General features: G+C 35.8%; 1 protein-coding gene across 1 annotated transcript in view; it reads left to right on the forward strand.

The window, feature by feature from the left end:
- LOC100158984 (LIM/homeobox protein Lhx5) overlaps positions 1-18600 on the forward strand; it is a 43011-nt gene that overhangs the window by 15925 nt on the left and 8486 nt on the right. The window contains exon 3 of the mRNA XM_001945596.5: positions 9509-9714. Coding sequence (XP_001945631.2) covers positions 9509-9714 — 206 coding nt within the window. The remainder of the gene's footprint in view (positions 1-9508; positions 9715-18600) is intronic.

The raw sequence follows: 18600 nt of genomic DNA on the forward strand, positions 1-18600 counted from the left end.
CCACCCCCCCCCCCACCCGTATGTACGCCACTGTATATAAAGATATAATGCATTATATATAGGTGTATTATGTTAGGTAATATATAGTTGTTACCTACTATATGACATTTCAATACATTTCAATTATGTAGAAAAATAACTACTCTCAGTACTGCAATACAACGCAAAATGAACTCTAAACTTTTAAAAATGTATAAATATTTTACTTTATATATCTACATAGGAACTCGTAGAACGCCACGCCTCCCGATTATAAATTCGTTTAAGCAGGTACCATAGTAGTAATAATAATAATAATAATAAATTTGTATTTTCTTCGCACGCATAAATACTTATTATTTATTCCGCAGCATACGCCACCGAATCAATTTCAACGGATAAAGCGCCGTGCTTTATCTGCTCTACGGCCGCAGCCGACGCACACAAAGAGGGCGCGGTGAGCATCTATACGTATAAGCTCACACACATATATATATATATATATATATATATATATATAAATAAATATATATGAGCTTATACATATATATACGAAACACACACACACACAAATAAATAAATATAGGGAAATTCCGAGCTCGTTTTATGTACATATATATTGACTGAGCATACTAATGCCACGCCTCGCATTTTAAACCGTTTTCCAAACATATATATATATATTATATTATATGTCTTTACTCTTTTCGCGCGCGCCATCGGCCTAGAGTTCGCTCTCTCCTCGCCCTCGCGATTCTAATAATATATACGAGCGCGTATCGTCTAGACGTTGAACTTTTTTTCCGCACCCTTCCCGCGCACCCCTCCCATGCGGCGTTCAACCGTCCAGAAACGGAAAAATAAAACAATAATAATATATATATATATATATATATACAGTATTATACGCACAGTGCAGTAGGTATTATAATATATTATATATTATACGGAGATATATAGTACTTACTTATTATTATATATAAATGGAAAAAACACATTAAACGAAAAAGTTTTTCTCTTTTCGTCGACAGACTTTATAATCTCATCCGAAATTATTAATAATTTAAATTTCCTATTCCACCCACCCACGTGTATACGAGTATATATAATTTTACACATGTACCGATTACGCGTATTGTTTATTCTACCTCCTATTTCTATATATTTAACGACTAACGGCCGTATTGTTTCGGTCGACCATACAGTATAAATATCAAAATTCATATGCATCGGAAACACTACTTTCGATCATTGTACATCCTGATAAGTACTATTAATTTTAATAATTATGTATGATAAATGATAATATAATAATTTGACGTTTTTCGCCACAAGTACCGTATACATAAGCCAAACGCACCAATGTGGCACCATATATATATATACCTAATATTATAATATTATTTTATTATTATATTTTATACACGCACGGGGAAAACAAAAGACCCACTGTAACGTATAGTGTAGGACGTAGACGTTTATATGTTTAAAGTTTATACATTATAAGTATAATATTATAAATACTGCGCGGTGCACCACGCGTGTTTGTGAAATTGTGATAAAATCGATTTTTATAGAAAACAACAACGTTGTGGTGACTGATTAGCATATTATATTGTTCGACGTCAACAATAACAATGCTATTATTATATACATATATATATCATGCCAGAGAGAAAAGTAGTCTCGCGCTAATACGCGCGGGTATATTATAATAGTGTAAATGTGTAATGCATTATTGAGTCGTCAATAATTATATCCGACAATAATAATCGCGATATAATAGCTATTAACATTCCATAATTTTTTAAACACCTAAATCACGTAACCATGTGACTGCTGCAGAGTATCTACATGATGCATATATCTATCTACTATTTTATATGAAATATCACGTCGTATGTATCTATGATAGGTACGTATGGCGAGACGCAATGATATAAAAATCGATAATATTATTATATATGCCTACGTTACGTTCGTGAAGCTGGCCCACAGACTATAAACAATTAACTCAAATGTATAAAAGATACGTTCGGAGCGCATTTTCCGCGGCCGTAACTCGTAAGCCTTAAGGTGAAATATAATAATACATATAGGCACCACGAGTATTTAATTCTTAAAGGTACTCAATTGTGTATATAGATATGATACATAAAATAATATCTATTATAGGGTAAGGTATGTACGAAACGTGGCGGATAAATAGCGACGGGAAGTCGTCATTATCGTAGTATAACGCGTGTGTATATATTATTATAGTTGGGCAATCGGATATTGATGAGCGCAATTTTTGTTTTATACCCATCACCAGAAAACTCCAGCTGAGGTCTGTCCCCGATTAATCACGTACGCACACACACCATGAACATAACATGAGTGTGTATATATAGTATATACATCAAGCACGATTTTCGACTCAAAGACGACCGGCTATAATTCTCCACTGCGGCTGATGTCGCGCTGCGGCAAACGAGACAACGACGACACAAAAATTATTGTTTTTTTTTTATTTTTATTATTGATTTTTTTTCTCCACCGTCGACGAATAATATCTCATCGTGCATTCGTGCAACGGTCGCGGTTTGCGCACGTCCAAATATCCATCAGCAACGGTCCGTGAAGCGGATAGACGCGAGCAAATCGCTAAACACCCCCTGCAGGTTATTTTCTCGTGCGACGAAAAACGCCATTTCCTTTTTTTCAACGCGCTATAAATATATACTGCAGCAATATATTATATGTACGGGCAGGTAGGTAGGTACGCTGTATTATCCGAAGCGTCGGAAATTTTTTTCACTCCTACAACCGTGGCCGCCAATTTTTGTTTGTCATCGTCTGTAATATATATACATACTTATAAGTCTATTGTTTCTCCATTCCCGTCCGGATATCGCGCGACCGGCACTTTTTTCTCTTCCTCTTCACGCTGTAGACGCGCGTCCGTTATCTTTTCATCCTGTTCCCCTTTCGTCCGTATATATACCTACTTCAGGTTCAGGACATCATCCTCGCCCCTGGGACGCATTATAATATAATAAAATATGAAATGTGCCGCATAGATCGCAAATATGAGTATACCTATATAAATAGTAATCGATTGCAATCTATAGATTTTTTGGTGATTTATTATGTGAATATCAATTTAATCCAAACTTGCGACGCATATCTGCAAGTAGCCATAAATATATACATATTTGTTCATTATTTCATAGTTATGATGGGGTTGAATCTATACTATTTTATTATAAAGCTGAAGAGTTTGTTGGTTTGTTGGTTTGAACGCGCTAATCTCAGGAACTACTTGTTCGAATTGAAAAATTATTTTTGTGTTGGATAGTCCATTTGTCGAGGTTAGGCTAATAGGCTATAGGCTTTATAACATCACGCTACGACCAATTAATAGAAGTGCTCAAACAGGGGTTTTGATATTTACGATAGAAATATTTGTTTATAAATGGTTGCTATTGGTTATATGAGAAATAATTAATTGGTTGCTATTGGTTAATTGGGCAGATCAGGTACGAGCCACGAAGTGCGCAGGATCAGCTATATTATATATGAATGAATGTTTGTGTGCAGATCTCTGGGAAAAAGATAGGCTAATTTAAAAAGGGTTAAATTTGTTTTTTTTTATTCATCGGATTTTAGTACGGTTAGGTAAGGTTAGGATTATTTATTAATTGATTATATTAATCCACCGTATTATATCAAAATAAACTTGGTATAACTTTGATACTTTAGAGTTAATGTATATTCATACACTTACGTACAAACAGCACGATGAGTCCGCGATCTACCACAGGTAGATTGCCTATACCTGATAATAAACTGCTGCGAAGCAGAATTTTTATTCCAGGCAACAGAAAATTTAAGATACATTTTGAACACCATTCACCGAATATTAAATAACGAATTGAACAAAGTTTGAGTCATATAGAGTTGGTACATTTAACGGGCAACAAAGTGCACAGGATCAGCTAGTAATATAATATAATAATATATTACAGTCGAGCAAACATTTTTCCACGCATACAAGTTAATTTCGTCGGAAAACCTGCATCTAAATAGTACCTTTATATATATAAATATTGTAATATTTTATGCTGCAGCGTTTACTGCGTGCTTATCCCTGCAACATTACATACATTTGACTCATAGAATCATTATTGGCCATATGTTATAAAATGTAGCTACTATGAAAATTAAAGTACCTATATACGTGTGTAAATTCATATTTTAAGTTAAGTTCGAATATATAACCAAACTTTTCGAGAAACAGCTATAGTATTTGTCATCGCGGTGTTTTTATGCGTAGTTTGCACCAGCAGGGTCTCTGAAGCAAGCCGTATACAATATATACATACAAATATAATATGCGTATAACATATATGTATAAGTGTGTGAGTGTGTGTGTGAGTCAGTGAGAGTGTAAGAAAGGGTCGCGCGCAGTGATGGTGGCCGAAGAGCGGGCGTGGGTGGTTTCACATTATAATAATTAATCGGGCAAATACCCGAAACGACGTGTTAAGACATCGTATATTATAATAAACGTTAACAGAAACGTTAATGTTTATAACACGACGTGCATGTGTCAACTTGAACAGTAAGTATAAATATGTACGCGTGGTGCGGGGTCGTGCTTTGTGATGAAGGGGTACGAACCACCTACCTGCAAATATATACCTATATATGTGTAGTAGTATACTGTGTTCATATAACCCGAAGCTTATTGTATCCGAACACGACGATGACGACTACGGCATAATTTCATTTATTTATAATACTACCTATGTATTTCTTTTTTGGTTTTCGTTGAAATATTTTCAAGTGGGGAAACGATAAATATCTAGCTGAGTGACAAGGGGGGAAATAACGACAGCAGTGACGCGCGTGCCGCAGTAATTCGTTTCTGTGTGAATTTATGTTTTGGGCCTTCGCCGCCGGTGCAAATGAACGCAATACTAGCCATTATAATATAGGTACATAAGTATATTTGAATATATTATAATATACTGTAATAATAGAATAGCCGCCGACGCATAAACCGCCTAACAGAAATCATAATGGTTGGTTTACCCACCCTTATACGAAAGGTTCGTATCAAGTGGGTTCTATCTAATGAACTATCGGAGCAGTCGTTTTTTAAGGTGCTCTTAGATATTATCAAACAGTATGATAAAAGCGAGAATAGTTTAATATAAACAGTAATCGCAATAATCCATTGTTTTTGGTAATTTCAATCAACATAATATAATATTAATATATAATGCTTTTTTAATCAGTTTTTTTTAGACTTGTCCAACTATGTAATTATATTTATATATTAAATTATTCAATTACTTTAGTATATTAACGAATTTTTGTCTTTTAAACATTTCACTTTACAATGCATTTTTTGCACTATTTCCAAGCCCATTGCACATTTTCCACTTGGTGTACTTACATAAATAACAGTTGTTTAGATCCCTTAAATTTACGTCTTATGTTCTATATTTAAGATTTACGTCTAATGGATCTTGTCAAGGATAAAATTCAAAATACTCTTAGTCCGAAAAAATATACGTAAAAAAAGAAACTTACTCTGAAGTTTTTTTGAACTTATGTAAAAGTGTTTATTGATTTATCAATTTTCCCAAAAATCAGAATTTGAAGATGAAACTAAAAATATGATTCGAGCACACGTTTCAGAAGGTTTAAATGTTTTCTGGGCGATTGAAACCGATCACCAGCGAACGAACGATATAAAACCGCATGGACGACCGCACTGAATCGCCCGAGATTTATCGCTCGATCGCTCACACGCAAATCGCATTCAGCACTAATAAATTAAGTCAGCGCTATAGAAAACTGCCATAGAGCTATTAATATTATTATTATATAATTAATCTAAATACATATACACACACATATATATTTATAAATACATATATCATATATTATGGTATATAGGTACATAATATGTGGCTGTTATTTTACATAGACTCGTGTCAAAGACAAACAGTGTGAAAAAAGAACAGTATTTTCCATAACTAGTACCTATACATTTTCGTGAGAAAAATCGTCGAGTGCGATTTATATTCGTATATGCGACGGCGTTTCTATCTGTATAGTGTATGACATGTATAGTATATAAAAAAATATCTGTCAAACCGCATGTACGACGACGATGGGCACACCTCGTGTTGCGCTGCAGCGCGGTAAAGATATTACCCGCGAAGGAGAAAAAATTACGGAACATAATAATATTATACATAAAAAATATTATAACTGCATAATATACATATAGCGTAGTATAATATACAATATAATATAGTATATATACACACTACGACGACGACGGATAGTGTGTGAAAGGACCGAAAAAAAACACACCCCGCGGGACGCCCGATAATTTACACGAAATTACCGAGTAAATACTAGTTTCACGTGATGTCATTATACAAGCACCCAAGCGTGTGTGCAGTGGGCTTTGATTAATTGTTATTAATATTATCGCATTGTCCGTACGATATTGAATATGTGACTTACGCCTTTTTTCCCCCTTCGTTTATCTTATTCTTCCCGACGTGATTTAAGAAGTGGTTCGATGTCGGCGTATTGGTGCGTACCTATACACACTCAAACGCATATACGCGTATATTACCTATATAATAATCATAATATTATATTTATAGGTAAAAAGGTTGTCCATATTAAATGTAACTCGCATCACCGTATGTGTGTGTGTGTGTGTGCTGCAGGATATTATAATATTATAACTATATCTTATATACATGTATATATAACATTATGTATGCGACACGAATTCTTCGGTGTATATAAAATATATATGTAAACCGCGCTCGGTCCATTATAACACGTATATTATATAGGTAGGTATATGATAATAAAATTATTGTACGTATCGTAAACTCGAAGATATCGATACGCGCGTCCAAAGCACGAATCTTTGGACGAAATTTACCGCATTTTTTTCGGTTGTTGTAAATTATTGTTATTACGTCTCGCGCGATACACTCGCCTCGATAATATTATATCGTATAATATACAATACGCAGTCACTCGTACATTTATAGGCAACCATACGCGGCCATAGTTTAATGCGTGCGATAGACATTATTATTATATATTCAATATTGTAGAATATTATCTGCTTCAGCTATACCTATAACATCCGCGAAGTCCTATTTTTATATATACCTATCTGCTGTATATACGTAGGCGGGTATATGAGATAAATTATATTATGATAATGTATGTGTGTGCTTGTAAATCGTCCGTTTAGTGTTTTCTTTCGACCTTTTTTTCGCTTCTTTTATTATACTTACTTATAAAAGTTGAATTCACGCTCGTGCTCGAGTAATTTAAAATTAATTTAAATCAGTAACGCTCCGTTTGAATACGTATAGCCAACAGACGGTGTATAGACGTATAATAGTCACGTTGTTTCAGCTGCATCATACCTATAACTATAATATTATACATTATTTTAATGCCTGTACCCATTTACACCCGTCCATCATATGGTATATTATACATATTTTATTATTATAATAAAAATAGCGCTTGGTTTACCTTATTATAAAACTGCAAAACTGCAGTTAACAACACTGCGACTGCAAAACAACACTGCTGGAAGTCTTGAAATGGATGCTTAATCATTTATTGTTCTATACATGTATAATATGTACTATTATAACAGGAAATCCGTGGTCAATTTATACGGATTTGTTGTCTTCTGAAAAACAAATCACGCGATATGTTTGTCTCCGTCAACAAAGTTTAATAACATATATAAATAATATGGTCACGGGTGCTATTTATTATATTTTAATAATATGTCCAACGTATATATTATTATAGGTATAATGTTTCCTGAAAATGTTTTATGTTGCGTGCTACCTGTTATTATTATGGATTATATACTTAAATAGTTACATGAAAGGTTATTCGGTGGACGGGAGTTTATAAAACAATATTCAAAATCTTGCTCGAAAATATGTGTGTAGACAATATTATCAATTTTATATAATCGTTTTCACGAATACAAAATCAACAATTTATAATTGCGTATATGTACCTATATAGGGTTCGTGTGAATTATTCGTGTATTATAACGGTACTCTATATTCAGTAGGGACACTGGCCACATGTAGTAAATATATATATTTGTAATTTTTCGTCATAAAAAAAAACATATGACAGATTGTTTGTAGGATGACAGTAATAAGTAGTATATAATATAATATTATTATAGTATTTCGCGAAAAATGTTGGAAATAATTTTTTCTGTTAAATATAATAATATTATATATATATAACACTATATGGTATACTCCTATTGTCGTAGATACCCTATACCTACATAATATACATAATGTGGCGATAGTAACAGCGCGTATTTAGTCATCCTTACAAGTTTCTAAATAACTGGTGCTCACCAAACGTCCGCACGGGTGCTACTGCTACATTGTTCGTCTGAAATAATAATGTAATAACACCACGACAGCGGAATCGGTGCAGCAGCGGTAATCGCTAAAAAAAACCTTACATAATACCCCGTATCATGCACGTGGCGGCGGCGAAAAACGCGTTTTTATAGTTTTTCGGTCGGTCAACCGATTCCACCGCACGCGAGACATATATAGTCGAGAGGTATACCTATAATATATGTATAATTATATTATAGTACGCGACCTACCTACATAATACTATATACAATAATTTAAGTATGTATTTTTTTGTTTTTTTTTTATTACCCCGATTGTCGGCGGCGGCGACCGTTCTCAGAATGGACAAAAAAAATATAAAATAACCCTTTGAAAAAGTTTCGGAAGATTATAAAAAACGAAACAAAACGGTGGAAAAAATATGTGTACATAAAGTTTTTTTTCCTAAACACATTATATTTATACATACATACATAATATATATACGATTTTTAGACGCGTCGTAAACACGTCCTCGTCCAAAATATTAAACGTATGACCCGTGACCCCCGTGTGTCCTCGCGCGAGGCTTTTCGGCACGACCCGAGTGTGTATGTGTATGCGCGCGCCTGGACGCCCTGCCGTTTCACGAACGCTGCAGAGAGAAGAACGCATTTTTTACGTTATTGTTTCTCTCCTGTCTTGCTCTCTTTCAATCTTTCTCTCTCACTCTCTCTGCAGTACGTTTTTATCTGACCCCCATCCCCCTTCACTTGCGTAAACTCTCGCACTATTTTCTCCTTTTGAACCTGACCGACTCGTTGCGTCGGCGGCGGAGGAGATGATGAATCGTTTTGGGACACCACCCCTTATACGCACATATATATTATATACCTATTGTAGGTTTAATACGACTCGCACACTAACACATACACGCATACATACACATTTTATACATATTATATAGTAATATATATGCTTACTACCGATAACCGATATATTACGTTGGTACATATGATATAGGGTATTTTTTTTTTTGCAACGGAGGTGAGACGAAGTTGATGTATAATTTATTGATTTTTTTTTTGTTACCACAGACGGTATGGCAAAAAGTGCAATGGTTGCGCCCAGGGCATCTCACCCACTGACCTGGTGCGGAAAGCCCGGGACAAAGTTTTTCACCTAAACTGTTTCACGTGCATGATATGTCGGAAACAGCTGTCTACCGGCGAGGAACTCTACGTGCTCGAAGACAACAAATTTATATGCAAGGACGATTACATATCCGGCAAGAATGGGCAAGGTGAGTTATTATATTTTGTTATTTAACCGTAACATACGTTTTAAATCGTATTTATATTTTGCGCTTAGGTATCTGTATAGTTGTAAAATACAAAACTAAATTACAGACAAATATAAATACTAAATAAAAGAAAAAAAGCATTTAAAGCAAATCTCTCAGATAAGCTAGGTAATAAAAATAGAAATAAATAGAAATACAAACTGAAAATAAAATTCTTATATAAATCGATTAAGGCCTATTTCGATACACATTTTTCCAATTCTCTTCCACGCCACCGAAACCCCTCCCCGTCATTCCTACTTCCAAAGTTTGTTTCCTGTCTGAAAACGGGGGACATAACGTGGTTACCGGTTACTCGACGTGCAAAACTCCCGTCGTATAGCTGTATATATATATATATATATATATATAAACACACACCAACACACACAAACATTAAAACATATACACTATATACACCCCCGGCACGCACGACAACCCTTCGCCATGACCCGTTTTGCACGCATAACTAGATTTCCGTTGATGAGTTTCAAATCGAGTTTCCCAACTATGGAAATGAAGTTCCGGCTGCCACCCCCTCTAGCCTGCAACATCCGTCCGAAAACGTAGTGTATATCCTATATATATATATATATGTGTGTATGCGCCGCAACTCTATACCACACCGCACCGAGCGCGTTCGCGTGCAGCATTTCAATATTTCATAATATACAAAACCGCTCGGTTTGAGGGGAAACCTACTGCAGCGCGGGTGTACGTGAGGTTCTTAAAACACGGTCGCGTATGATATATTATATCGTAATACTGTTGGTCTCCACGCGACAAAGCTCGTTTGGCCAATGTTTATTGCACGTGTGTTCGTTGTACATGTCAGAAAATTAAAAACTTATTCAACCGCGTATTTCGGTTTACATATTATTATATGTGTGTATACACAACAATTATAAGGCATAAACCAACGGCCGTATAAATATTATGAACGTCAACGTACGCGTAGTGGTGCCTACATAAATTATTTCTATAGATATATACCAGGGAGAAAAAATATGAGTTTAACCGCAAAATTCGCGAGTAATTGGATTTAAATACTACATAATATTATATTCTCATGCGTATGACTCTACTAACTGTAAACCGGTTGTATGAGTTGAGTGTCAAGGCCCGCCGCGGCGCTAATGATACAAATGAAAATAATAGTTTAGCGCGTTGTACTTATAATATAAGTATATTATACTCCATAGGTACATATAGGGACACATATGCGTAAACCGGTTAAATCGCAGCAATACACTATCAGTATATATAGGTATTATAGGCGTACTTCCACTCGTGTACAACATAATACATAAATATTATATAGTCCGGTAAAACGTGGAATCGTTTTTCCGACCCAGACATGAACGTTCCTGTGCGTATATAGAAGATGGTCGAGATTAAAAAAAAGTCCGAAGGAAATTAGATGGTTGGACATACAAAGCATTTTCACGCGCAAAAAAAAACTGAGTACTATATGTACCTGCCCAGTTACAATTTGAAATATATAATGATGGATGTTCCTGGACGTGATCCTAGCCCCGGCCATTAAAATATATACAGGTAGTGAAAATGAAAAAAGTAAAAGTAAAAACAATAATTACCGTTGACCTGTAATAGAATAATAATGAAGTTACAAAATATCGCGGGTTGAAATATAACCGGTTATAAAATAGGTATAATAGTAGATAAAATGATGTGCACAAAAGTATAAACCTATACCTACATTATAATATGGGTACCACATACACCTGCAATGTCTACTTATATTTTTATAATATATGCGCGGTGTATAGCCGTATAGATGACGTATAAATATTTGAAACTACCGGCGTGCTAAGTGCTTATACGTACATTTTAACCCCTTGGAGTTCACGAAGAAGTGCCGACGCGAAAAAGAAAAACACGAAACCTTGCGTCAAAACAAGCGGGCCGTACGTTAAACTTTCAACGGTGGCTTTCGTGCGTCTATATCATGACATCACCCTTAAAAAAAACTAAAGAAATACTACCAAATATATGTATAATATACATATACGTATATATATATATTATATATATACGTCATTATACAAGCGTTGCTTATGAAAAAAAAAAACAATTTTTACACCAAAGCGCACGTAATGGCATTGTGAGTTGAAATATTGGAATTTTCTTCCTTTCACGTTACACGCCACACACACACGCATGCGACACACACGCACAATGTACTCGGTGGTACACGGTGAGTTAAATAGGCGCCAGAAATTTCGTTACAGTCTGCGGCAAGTACCTGTACATAATACGTACGGGTATATAAGACGCAGTAGGCACGGTATACATAATAATAATACAGTAGTAGAGCATGTGTATATATAATATGCGTGTACAGAGGAGAGAGAAAAAGAAAGAGAGAGAAATAGACCATCGCGAGCGTACACACGCATTCCCCGCGGGTCATTTTTCCCGCGTCTCCTTCGGGGCCGTCCTCGCACTATCGGCGGACTATTATTATTATTATATATATACAATATTATATTATGTGTGTGACCGCGGTAGCGAACGTATATAATATATATATACGGTCACCACTACACACTATAATATACAGGTAGGTACCTATACAACTATTGTTCCATTGTTGGTCCACGTCGCGGTGCGCACGGGAGGGAGTGAGCGAGAGAAAGAAAAAATATAAAGAAAATATTATGTCGAAACTATAATATACAATAATATATTATCGTATGTGTATACCTCTATATTATTATATACACGACCGTCGTCCGTGTCGCGTTCGCTCTGTAATATATATATATATAAATGGTATCCACCTGTTTGTCGTTACGGATATTTCGTGTTAATTTCAACCAGCGCGGTGTATCGATCGTGTTGTGTTTAATATAATGTCTGAGTCTCTCACCGAACACGACGCCCGCTCGTATATACATTAATATACACACGTCACACAAATATACGCACGCGGTTCCCACATAATATAATATTATAATAAAATATATTAATAATACGCGTTTGACGGCGGTATGCTAGACTTGGAAAAACAATAATTATCAGATAGGAATACTCTATTATGACATTTTAGTTCCTCTGCGTATTATATTAATATACATACATACATATTAATATATAACTAAAGACGTTTACCCCCCCCCCCCCCCCACTAGTTAGGCACCCCAATCACTGTTATCACTTACTAGCAAAAAATGTATGATAATATATTCAAAATAATGCAGAATTAACAAAATGGGTGCTTTTAACGACTGAAGTACGTAACACTTAACTCAGTGGCACCACAGAGCCCCCTCCCCTCCTCCCTTGATCAGCATAAAATAATTTATTAAACATAATTTTTTAGCTTGAATATATTATAATAGAATAATGAATTATCAACTATAATAGCGACTTTATGATAGTTTCGTATTATGACAACAAAATGAATAACATAACAACTATATTATAATTAGAAGAATGTTTCGTAACGTTTCACATAATATCAAAACGCGAATAATATACTATATGCATCATGGACATTGAACATAATTATCCCCCTCCCTTGAAAACTGCTGGTCGTGCCACTAATTTAATAGTATTCTCCTTACTTCTAACTCAGCTTTCTGTGCCACCCCCATGCCTAAAGTTAAGCATTACTTATAAGTAATATCTGCCTTATTGTACTAACGTGAATACATAAATAAGTAATCGCGATATAATTTAATCGATATTTTTTACGATCTACATAACGCTATCATTTATATACCTACGTCATAGTATTTTACGACGATATTCGTTAAATATTGATTATGTCGACAATAATATTATCACAAAGTCTTCTGCAGCTACGTTTGTAATAAAATCGCGTATAAAACCTGCGTAAAACGCTGAACCGTGTGGAGGCGGTGGTTGTCGAAAATCATCATGGCGTACCGCGGCGGCAGCTTTCTCGGAGGCAGCGATGGCCGCACCGCGAGCGATGTACGCGCGCCACTGCAATATTCACCAGCCGGGAGCCCGTGGGTGGAGAATCCACGTGCATACGATATAATTTTATACGCATTACGTTATTGTAATTTAACATTATGTTATATACCTATACAATATACATTTGCACACATGCGCCCCCGACGTCGTGTACACAGCAGTATATTATATTATGCAATGTTGTTCACGATAGGGATTTTCGCCAAAGTCGCGATGATTATAACCGAGCAGACAATATTCTGACGACAACTTCGAAACAATGCGCTCTGAACACATTCATCGATAATGCATCGTCTGTTATGTTATTAGGTATATTGCACCTGCTATATTATGAAAAGAGAACACCTAAACAATTGGTATTGATTCACGCACGACGCACCAATCGAATAAACGTTCCTTTAAAACCTTAAATAGGTATAGGTACGCACAACCCATTTAACACACTACTTAGGTATAGGTTAGTTGAATTGGAAAAAAATAATTAAACGAGGGTTTCAAAAAGTAAAAAATTGATATTCAAATATCTTATTGATTACGATATAATTAGAAGGGGTGATTAAGCATAAATATTCTTTTTTAAAGAAAAGAGATTTTATCCCCCCGCGTCCCCCCTCCATTCAAATATTGGTTATACGTTCTGATGTTCATGTACTTAACAAAAATATATTATATACTCAAGCGCGTTAATTAATAATTTTTATCGAAATATTATCGTAATGGTATGATATTATATAGATTATTGTAGGTGCATAAATTATGGAACTGTCGTCGCGGTAATAGTATAGGTGTACAGGTATAGTGTATACCTTGCAGCATTGATGTATATACCTATAAGTGCTTACATTTCAAATCTTAATAAAAACCATTCAAGGAAGTGTATTTTTGTTTCCATAGTCGAAAGTTCAAAACCCGTTATATCCTTTGGCACGATAAAAGAGGTCAATCGCATAAAAACTGCAAAATACATTTGCGATTTTCTTATTTTTTGTTTCGTTTCTCCAAGCGCGTTCCGTCTCGTTTCGCCGACGATGACTATACGACGACGCCATTTTTATAACGATTTTCTCGCGCGGAGTTTCGCGCGTATAATAGCTATAGTATAATATATATATTATTATTATATATAAACTATTTGGCGCGACGGGAAAAGCAGCTCGTCCCAAATGAATCGTATACCTTGCAATGTCGGACGCGCGCGCGTGAGTTTCCTGTCATCGTCGCGTTTTTTTTTTGTTTCGTTTTAATTTTGGATTTTTACGCTTCCCCGACTTGCTTGCGCACAAGAACACCACTGCAGCAGCAGCAACATTAATAAGTCTCGTCCGCGTGCGGTTTTACCCATACAAGATGACGACGAACCAAAATAAAAATGTCTTCGAATCGAGTCCGGTTTATATAGACCACTATAATATAAAAGATATATATTGAGAGAAGCCTGTGATACGACGACGACCGCGACGGGCCGCTATATACACTTTAGGTAATAGGTAACCTACCTTGTATACCTATATTTGTATGTTGTGTCGACGCTTATGCGCACCTATTGCTTGGCTCCGATAGTGATTTATAACCGATTGTCAAACTTTTCCCATGTATATATTCCATCGCCACCGCCGACGGTCGAAAAATCAACAAATGAAAAATGCGTTTTATCACTACACGACGACGTCTAGACACCACTGCGGAGGATAATTAATTATCTCTCGCAGGAGTGAGTATACGAAATCTTTCGTGCCGGTCCCGCGCCGTATATACATATATAAATATTATACGTACCTATGTACATAGCGTTTAATCCCGTAACCTCGAAAATTAAACGAAAGTCTCTTTATTTTATTCAAAATGTATAATATAATACCTATGATAATGAGTTGACGGTACATAGTTAATTTTTCGGCGCGTGTAATATATACAACAAAAAATTCGCGTTTATGCATGGAAAAACATAACGTGAGCGCGGGAATAGATAAATTATTACTTCCTGAGCGGGAAATATATAATATAAGCTCGAAGGAAACGAACTATATCAAAAGTATAATATATTCTTCGATACACGATGCGTATTTATACTATATAGTTTAGAGTTTTCTTATTCACGGTCCCGATGAATATTCCGTTTCTAAATTACGATTCGTAACTCAAAATACAGGTTATAACCGCGTATAATGTACCTATATATTATAATGTATGGAAATACATTACATTATTTTTATTCGCATACGAGTATCATGTACGTGAGTACGTCGGATGAGACGTGATTGGCGACGGCGGCGCGATAGGACGTTCAAAATATAATATTATATAAAATAATAATAATAATAATAATAATAATAATAATAATGATAATAATAATATACGCTCGCGGTGTAATGACGACGGACGAGATGACCTCAGCGGCGGCGGCGGCGGCCGGTTCTTTTGCGTCTGACGGGCGACGTCGAAATCGCGAAACGCCCCGCGGGCTATACGTTGCCGCCGCCCGCCGCCTGCCACCACCGCAGCTATACACTGCAGCCGACGGCACACAGAGGAGTCGTGCGGCGGCCGCTCTCAGCGGGGGGCCCGTTTGCCTTTTTACCGCGTCGCCGCAGGGGGAACTACGCCGTCGACGCCGCCAACACGACCCTCCGCCGCTCGGCCCTGGCACGATGTGCGCCTCCCTCCAACGCCGCACGACCGATGCCCTTATATAATATACAATATAGGTACTACATGTGATATATTAGAGGCACTGTAATATATATAATATATAACAATAATAATATACTGTTCGATTATAACGGCCCCAAGTATAGTATATTATTATTATTTAATATAATATATTATGGTGTCGGTCGCCGAGATTTTCAGACGCCAAACGTCTCCGAATTAGTACGCTGATGCGCGCACATCACAATATATCGTGCTCCGTAACCTAACCTGCAGCTGCTGGAGTGTCATATTTCCGAAGTCTATGTACCTACCTATTTACTATTTCAAAAGGGTGTATAAAATGAATACGACATAAAGCTATATATAGGTGCGTGTCTTTATATATTTATACATTGTAATATATAGACATATATATATATATTACAGGTACACATAATAATAATATATTGTAGATACATAATATGTTATATATTTAACATTGATATAGGAATATACTGTATATAGATACCTATATAATATAACCTACCTAGTGCTGCAGTTATTGTTTTTTCTTCTATTCTTTATGCACGCGTATATATTATATTCCCAGACACGCGTTCCGGCTGGGCCGAAGGAATCGTAAATCGGCTTCGGGCTAAAGAGATGATAAAAAAAATTACACTACGTGACGTCCACGGCGTAAATTAGACGACGCGCGCGGGTAGGAAAAAAAAGTAAAATAAAATAATAACGACGATAAACAATGACATGTCTTCGGGCACGAGTGATTTAGTGGCCGCGTCGTCGTTAGATATATATGTGGTGTTATTTTTTTATATACCTACTTTTTTTATTTTTTTTGTAATTATTATTCCGTCCGCGATATAACGGGCTTGGTAGAAGGTGTGAAACGGCGGACGCCTGAGAAGTTTTATGTATATAATATAGTCGCATATACGACCAGAGCTCATTCACACACACACACACACAGAGGTGTGAGCTCAGCACGCGTGCCGTATTATAGTTGCCGACACTTAACGAATCCAATTAGGCTACGATCTATCTAGTCCCGCGGTATGCGACGGGTGCGAGGGACATTGATCAATGCGTGCCGTTTGCAGACTGTGAAAAAAAGTTTAATTTCCATATAAATCCAACCGTGGTTTTCGATATTATAATATAATATATGTACCTACCTATTTTATTATTGTAGCACCGCATCCCATCGATATATTTTGAACTGGTTGATTTCTTCCATACATAATATCATAAACATTATATATGATACCGCTCCAGTGCTGCAGTCGTAAAATATAATTGCTCTCGACCGTCCGGGCCGATATTAAATTCGATTGGAAAATATAATAGAAGGTGAAAAGGCAATACGTTAAAGTGCCAAACGCATGTAATAAGCACGCGCTAAATATATATTATAACGAGTGCGTATTATTATAATATTTGCAGTATATAGTTATTCCAAGCGGTTGACGTGGCATATCGTAAATTCGTCAAAGATCGCGTGTGCAGTCCGTGTCTTTCTTTTTAAATACTATACACCAATGACGTTTATAATATATACTTATATTTCAAATACGTGAAGTTCCATTGAAATAAGCGAAGGACCGGAGAGAGCGAAAGAGACTGAGAAACAGAGAAAGACCAGATTACGGAATTTGAAAAAAGTTGTAATTCATAACGTTATGTGTATTTTTCACACGTTCTCGAGGTTCGAACCAAACAGGCTGGCGGCGGATCGTAAACTTGACGTTTCGATGGCTCGAAACAAATCTGACGTCTGTTCGGGACACGGTGATAATGTCATTATATTTCATATATATATATATATATAATATACATTTATACATTATGTGTGCGTGTATATGTGCGTACGGGAGCGTTTCAAGGGGACCGACAGAGAAGTTAGGAAAAAAATAATAATAATAAAATAAAAAATTATGAATATTGTACATATGTATAATATTTATATATATTATATAAAAAAAGAAAAAAAAATCACAAAAGAACCGAACACCTAAGACGGGTCGTAAAAATTGACAGGTATTCTGGTGGTTTTCTGGTCACTTTTTTTTCTACGTCCCTCGAGCATAAATTATGTAAAAAATTCGTGTTATATGTAAATATGAGCGCCTGCGATCGTTTTGACGGCCCAAAGACTCCAGCCGGTCTGGGTTGATCATAAAAAAAAATCCTTCAAAACTATATTTATATAATATATAATATCCTTTA

This window comes from Acyrthosiphon pisum, chromosome A1 (assembly GCF_005508785.2).
Source record: "Acyrthosiphon pisum isolate AL4f chromosome A1, pea_aphid_22Mar2018_4r6ur, whole genome shotgun sequence".
NCBI classification, from domain to species: domain Eukaryota; kingdom Metazoa; phylum Arthropoda; class Insecta; order Hemiptera; family Aphididae; genus Acyrthosiphon; species Acyrthosiphon pisum.